The 7,474-nt window shown below is 52.6% G+C and overlaps 1 protein-coding gene across 1 annotated transcript; it reads left to right on the top strand.

Annotated features, from left to right (window-relative positions):
- Window positions 1-2,148: 2,148 nt before the first annotated feature.
- On the top strand, window positions 2,149-5,731 carry LOC125524796 (phospholipase D alpha 2-like). The gene is made up of 3 exons (XM_048689825.1): window positions 2,149-2,472; window positions 2,998-4,927; window positions 5,020-5,731. The coding sequence occupies exons 1-3, from the start codon at window positions 2,365-2,367 to the stop codon at window positions 5,457-5,459; spliced, it is 2,478 nt and encodes an 825-aa protein (XP_048545782.1). The 5' UTR covers window positions 2,149-2,364; the 3' UTR covers window positions 5,460-5,731.
- Window positions 5,732-7,474: the final 1,743 nt, after the last annotated feature.

Genomic DNA, 7,474 nt, shown 5'->3' with positions numbered 1-7,474 from the left:
TTACCACCTCACCTACACCACATGAGTAAAATGACAAAGGTAAAATAGGTGAAAGTGATGCTCTTGTCCCACTAGTGAATATTGATTGCTTGTATGATGTCGATCCAACTATTGCCATGCTTCATGCTAGTCTGATTTCCCCATGCGATGATTTACCCATTTATGATGAGTTTGATGATTGCCATGTAAAGTCTATTAGTTGTGATGTCATGTTGTATAGGATTTTTTGTGATAATTTTCTCGGTCACATCATGTTTGACAGTCCTCTTGACTTGTCATATGCTATGCATGAGATCATCAATATGTCATATTTGCAATCTCATTGTAACAACTATGCATATGCCATTAAAATGAACCCAATTTGTACATATGGCATAGACGACAAGCCCATAGTTATTTGCATTTTTTTTTTGTGATGATATGGATATGCTAGTTGCGTCAACCGATTCTAGGCAGTGCATCCAATGGTTCCTATTCAAATTACCTATTTGCCAATTCGAGGTGTTGCTAAGCAGTGCACTTATAGCCGGTACTGGTCCAAGGAGAAAGATGCTTCAACATGTGCGTGTGGATATCGAGGGCTGGAGGATAGATTAGATGCTTCAACATTAGCCAATTGGTTTATAGGTTAATATATCATGTGCCACTTGCATGGCTAGTTGCCTCAGTCGCACGTGCTAAACCGAACTGTGCGGAAAGCCCCATCTTGACGCTAGCTACATCCTTATCCTGTTACGCATGTGATTACGAGCTGCAAAACTAGTTTGCTAGGACTTTGCTAATCTCGATTTGCTTCACATGCACATATTCTGCACCTTGCTTCAAGTGTAAACTGAGAGCTAAGTTAAACAACTCTTACTTCAGATATACAGTGTCCATAAGGAGATGCAGCCATGGATCGCATTCAAACTACCTAGCGCCCAGTTGGCCAATTGGTTTATATGCTAATCATGTGCCACTTGGCAACTTGCCTCAATCTCATTCAAACTACTCCTCCGCCTGCCGCTGCTCCTCGAGGAGCCGGAGGTTGTAGGCCGTATCGGCCTACGCCTCCCGAATCTGCTACTCCCGCTCCTTTGCATCATGTCCATGTAGTGGGCACGGGTCTCGTTGGTGGTCATGCTGCAATGCATCGGTGAGGGTGGCGCCAACTCGTCCTTGGACGCATCCTCCATTGGGGTGTCATCGCCCCCGTATGCTTGCCGGCAGCAATGGCGGCCATCTTGTTCTTTTTATCGGTCTTGGTCGAAAGTCGGTCCCAGAGGGCTTTGGAGGGTGAGGATACCATGGTGGGCATGGTGCAGCGAGGAGAAAGGGACAAGAGGAGGATGACTGTGGCTATGGTCGGGGATGTAGTTTATATAGCCGACGAATGGCAATAGCGAGCAGGAGACGGGCGGACGGGTGGCGTCGGAGTAGAATTCTCGGCAACCGTGTGTCATTAGTGAAGGGCGGCGGACAACCATATTGTCGTTTGAACGCGGAGCAGTCGCATGCACCAGGAAGCGACGCGGGCGGTGCACTCTCGACCGGCGCGCCGCTTCAATACCGGTGCCAGTGAGAGGTCATGTTCGCTCTGACTGGGCATGAATGCGGCATTGACGCTCTGAAGCAGCGCTGGCTGTTTTGAGTAGGAAGCATGCGTGGGCGAAGGAGGGGGTTTGGGTGGGCCAGTGCAGTTAGAAGCGGACGTGGCAGCGCCCCGGACGCCTGCAAAGCCCCCCCCCCCCCCCCCCCCCCCCCCCCCCCCCCCCACTTTGTCTCCGGTTTACGAAAAAAGTGCATTTAGACCGCCGAATGAACCGATATAAGACCATGTTGAATGGCACAACTTTTCAGACAGTATGCGAACAGTTTAAGGGTCCACGTTGAAGACGCCTTAAGATGAGGCATCCATGCTTTCCGCTTAGATCGGTTTAGCACGTGTGAGGGAGGCAACTAGCCATGCAAGTGGTACATGGTTAGCCAAGTGGCCGGCATGCTTTCCAAGGTTTAGCACGTGTGACTGACGCAACTAGCCATGCATGCAAGTGACACATTATTAACCTATAAACCAATTGGGCGCTAGGTAATTTTGGCAACTAGCCATGCAAGTGGCACATGATGAATAGGATCCACAGCTGCATCTCCTTGTGAACGCTGCTGATCTGAAGCAAGAATGAACTAACTTAGCCTCCAGTTCTCAATCTACACGTATCTCTTGAAGCATCTTTCTCCTTGGACCTGTGCCGGCTATAAATGTACTGCCTATCAACATCCATTGTGCCATCATCGTAGTGATTGTGAAGCAGCTTGCCCACCAGTCACCACCACATCCTCCATTCTCCTTAGCGTACGTCTTGAGATCCAAGGAGCTAGCAAGCAATGGCGCATCTGCGGCTCCACGGCACCATCAATGCTACCATCCTGGGGGCCGACAACATCCACGATCGCTCCCGCCACACCGGCATCGTCCCCAGCTTCCTCGGCAATGTACGTCCATTCTTATCTTTTCAGTTTACATTGTAGTTTTAAATGGCGCGCTATACCGTTTCGAGTGGCATCGTACTAAGCTTTTAGCACCATTTACCGTCTGTTCACGCTATAGCGCAATTTAGCACGTTGCTTTTGTCGCAATTTAGCATTTAATTCTATGTTATCTCATCAAAATTATCTAGTTGGTATGCATGATACTACCTATGATATCTCATTACGGACAGCCTTAGCACCATTTAGCGCCGCTTTTGCTACTACTGCTATTTGGGTATGGCTAGGTATTACTTAACCAACTCTCAATCAAGTCAAGTGAAATAACATGTAAAAAGAAAAAGAAAAAAAACTGGAAAAAGTTCATACGGATCACAATATAAGATCTCATGAATATAGCATTGGCAGATATATATAATTAAGTTTCAGTCGTCTGAGATTTAGCAAGACTGTTGCTATAATCTGCTATTTAAAATTTTGGTTATGAGTAAATGATGAACTTAACTAAAAGCATGCAATTCCTGTAAGTAGATTGTGCAAGGTGTCCAGGAAACGACGAGTCTCGGCAAGGGCCTGTCGCGGATGTACGCGGCCATCTACCTCGGTAGCGCGTGCATCGCCCGGACGCGTACCATCGCCGTCCCTGCAGCCGGAAGCGCGCGATGGAACGAGCCACTCCGCGCTTACTGCGCCCACCACGCCGCCGACGTCGTCATCTCCGTCATGATCGAGCAGCTCGGCCTCAACGACGACACGGTCCTCGGCCGCGCCTACCTGCCCGCCCGGGAGCTCCTCAATGCCAATGGCACAACAATCGACCGCTGGTTCGATGTCCTTGGCACGGACAGGAACAAGCTCCCCGACGGGCCCAAGATACACGTCCAGATCAGCTTCCGCGATGTCGCTGACCAAGGCCTGGCGTGGGGCGGCGGCGTCGGCGATGGCGTGGTGCCCCACACCTTCTTCTCCCAGAGGCCGGGCTGCAGGGTCACCCTGTACCAGGACGCGCACGCGTCTGCGGAGTTCGACCCCAAGATCCGGCTCGACGGCGGCGGGCTCTACAAGCCCGGGCGCTGCTGGGAAGACATATACGACGCCATCAGCAACGCACGGCACCTGGTCTACATCACCGCCTGGTCCATGTTCCCCCACATCACGCTGGTTCGGGAGCGGGACGGCCGGCAGGAAACCCTCGGCGAGCTCCTGAAGCGCAAGGCCGGCGAGGGCGTGCAAGTGCTCCTGCTCGTGTGGAACGACATCTCCTCCATTGATGGCCTGCACGAGGTCGGCGTCATGGACACAAGGGACCAGCTCACGGCCAAGTACTTCCGCGGCAGCCGCGTGCAGTGCGTCCTCTGCCCGAGGAACTGGTCCGTCAGAGGCTACATCTTGGACGCCAAGACGCCTGTCGACACGGTCGTTTACAGCCACCACCAGAAGGCCATCACCGTCGACCAGGAGCTACCTGCTTCGTCGGGGTCGGACGGGCGCCGCCAGATCGTCAGCTTCCTCGGCGGCCTCGACGTGTGCAACGGCCGCTACGACACGCAGTCCCACTCCCTGTTCAGGACGCTGGGCACGGGGCAGGCGCACAACAACGACTTCAGCCAAATCAACTTCAGCGACGAGGCCGCGACGCTCGACAAGGGCGGGCCCAGGACGCCATGGCACGACATCCACGCCAAGGTCGAGGGCGCCGCGGCGTGGGACGTGCTCCACAACTTCGAGCAGCGGTGGAGCAAACAAGGCGGCGGCAAGGAGCACCTGGTCGACCTTGTGGCCCTCGAGGGCAAGGTTGCGCCGTCCTCGTGGCCGGTGACGCTTCCCGGCGACCAGGAGGCGTGGAACGTGCAGCTGTTCCGGTCCATCGACAGCATCTCCACCGTCGGCTTCCCCGACTCCATGGAGGATGCCTATGAGGCCGGTCTCATCCAAGACAAGCATCGAGTGTTCGAGAGGAGCATCCAGGACGCCTACATCCACGCCATACGTGCCGCAAACAGCTTCATCTACATCGAGAACCAGTACTTCGCCGGCAGTTCCTTCCAGTGGAAAACCCACGACGGCATAGACCCGGCGGACGTCGGGGCGTGCCAGCAGATCCCCAGAGAGCTATCGCTCAAGATCGTGAGCAAGATCGAGGCCGGCGAACGCTTCGCTGTGTACGTCGTGGTGCCCATGTGGTCGGAAGGCACCCCTACTGGGCGATACAGGCAGGCGATGCTGGACAACCAGAGGAGGACAATGGCCCTGATGTACGACGACATCGCCGTTGCGCTGCAGGCCAAGAAGATCGACGCCGACCCCAGGGACTACCTTACCTTCTTCTGCTTAGGGAACCGGGAGGCCAAGAGCGAGGGCGAGCACCTGCCCGCGAAACACCCAAAGGACGGGACGGACTATGCCAGGGCGCAGAAGGCACGCCGGTTCATGATCTACGTTCACTCCAAGATGATGATAGGTACGGCAATATCTAGCCCCGCTCCATTAATTCATCATCTTGCAATTGCATTACTTCATCATCAGATCAGCTAACTAAGTACTTGCGCTCAGTTGACGACGAGTACATCGTCGTGGGATCTGCCAACCTCAACGAGCGGTCCATGGCGGGGGACAGGGACAGCGAGATAGCCATTGGCGCGTTCCAGCCACACCGTGTAAACACCGATGCCGAGCTCGCCAAGGGGCACGTCCATGGCTTCCGGATGTCGCTGTGGCACGAGCACCTCGGCAAGACGCACGACGACTTCCTCCGCCCGGGGAGCCTAGAGTGCGTCCGGAGGGTCAACAAGATGGCCGATGAGTACTGGAACCTCTACGTCGGCGACCAGCAGCTCACGGACGACCTCCCAGGCCACCTGCTCACCTACCCCGTCGCCGTAAGCAAGGCCGGCACGGTCTCGACGCTCAAGGGCTTTGAATTCTTCCCTGACACGAAAGCTCCCGTGCTTGGTAAGCCGACTGGAATAAATGACTATTTTATGAGCATATAGATCCAGGTTTGCTGCTCCTAGCTAGTGTTGATTAATCCTGGCACCTCAGCTGTCTTAGTTAGGATTTAGTGATTTTCTTAAAATTGTTCTCCGTTTTCTGTTAGCTAGTTTGCTAGCGTGAGCCACGATTTGTACCTCGAGCGAGCTGCTTGCATGTTCTGAGTCCTTGGGATGGCGCGGAGAGACATGAGCACGATCAGCACGATCGTTTTCTCTTTGAATAAATGAAGGAAGATGTCAAAAACGTTGCAGACATTTATGCAGCGCAAAAACACTCTCTTGAGATCTCTGTGTATACATTGTCCTCGCCGCAGTTCATAGGTTCGGCCAACAGCTAGATAGTGGCATGTTATCTTCAGCTAGGTGTTGATGTCCTGTTTTTTTTTTTGAAACTTCGGAAACCTTTTATTGAATCAAAGATGTGTTACATCATCCACTAAACCCTTTACAATGAAAGCCGGCGGCTCGTCAATCCACACCGAAGGTGACAAGAAGGCCGTCTACTCGTGGCGGTCTTTCCTCTCTGCACGATGTTCCATGCTTATGTAACTCTGTATCACAACTTGTTGTGACTCTTTTGAGTAATATATTCAGGTGGGGGAGCTCCCCCCCCCCCCCCCCGGTGATTCTCAAAAAAAATTCCACACCGAAGGTGGAGCCAACACCGCTTGCCTAGCTAAAACATGAGCGACAAAGTTTGTCTCCCTAGGGCAATGAACAAAAGACACCGAAGTATAACCTATGGTAAGGACCAAACAATCCGAATAGATCGCTGCTGCGCCCGATGCCGTAAAGCCTCCATTGTTCATGGTGTCAATCACCTCAAGGCAGTCCGACTCCACAACGAGCTTGCTAATCCCCATCTGCTGCGCCAACAGGATGCCATGTCGTAGAGCATATGCTTTCGCCGTCCCTACATCAGCAACATGCTCTAACCTTTCGTTTGAAGTTGCGATGAAGCCACCTTTGTAATCCTGTAAAACAGCTCCTACACCCCCCTGGAGAGCATCTGCATGGAAAGCTGCATCTACATTCAACTTGACAAAATCCTCATGTGGTTTCCTCCATCCACTTGATCTCACTGCCGCGCTCTTCTTCGTAGCCTTGAAGTAATTTGCTGCCAGCACCGCGATCGATAATGCGGCCCGTGCCGGGGTTTGCACTTCCTCCCCGTGGACGTGTTGTCTATGTTCCCACCATGTGTACCAGATACCCACAAGGATTAGAAACTGAGCTGAGACATCTATGATCAACGTCTGACGTGTGGGAGCACATAAAATATAATTCAATGCTGTCGAGCCCGCCCTGCCTATATCACACGCCTCCTCCACGAACCTGTCCAGATTCAGACATCTCCATATTTCAGCTGCCCTAGGGCAAGTGAAGAGAGCATGCATAATGTCTTCGCATCCACTCACACACATAGGGCAGCTATCAGACGTATCAATATGGCGGTTTGCCAAAACCCCATAACATGGTATGTAACCGTGTAAAACCTTCCAAGCGTGGATCTTAATCGTTGCTGGGGGGGGGGGGGGGGGGGGGGGGGGGCGAAGTCCAGAGCTTTTTCCACACCGGGTAGCTCTAGGATGGCTCCCCCTCTGTTTGTTCATACCAACGTGCAAATTGATGTTGCCACTCCACATGATAAGCTGATCGGACCGAGAAGGTAAAGTTCCTTGTAAACCTCCAGGCCACAAAATCTTCCATCATCCCATGTGGTGCCAGCGGAACTGCAAGAATTCTATGCGCATCAACCGGCCAAAACACATCATTTATGAACTCTTGATCCCATAACCCGGTGACAGGATCAATCAACTCCGAGACCTTAGACAGAAGGGTTCCTCCTCGTGGTGTAATGACACGGCCATCAGCACTCGATTGTATCCATGAATCAGCCCAAATGTTCACTTGTGATCCATCACCTATGTGCCATATTGCCCCTCTCCTGAGCATATTAATACCAGCACAAATACTTTGCCATGTATACGAGCTTCCACTTTTCACCTTGGCAT

This window comes from Triticum urartu, chromosome 7 (genome assembly GCF_003073215.2).
Source record: "Triticum urartu cultivar G1812 chromosome 7, Tu2.1, whole genome shotgun sequence".
Taxonomy (NCBI): domain Eukaryota; kingdom Viridiplantae; phylum Streptophyta; class Magnoliopsida; order Poales; family Poaceae; genus Triticum; species Triticum urartu.
Note: the sequence above shows the minus strand (reverse complement) of the source record. Positions and strands in the feature narration are given on the sequence as shown.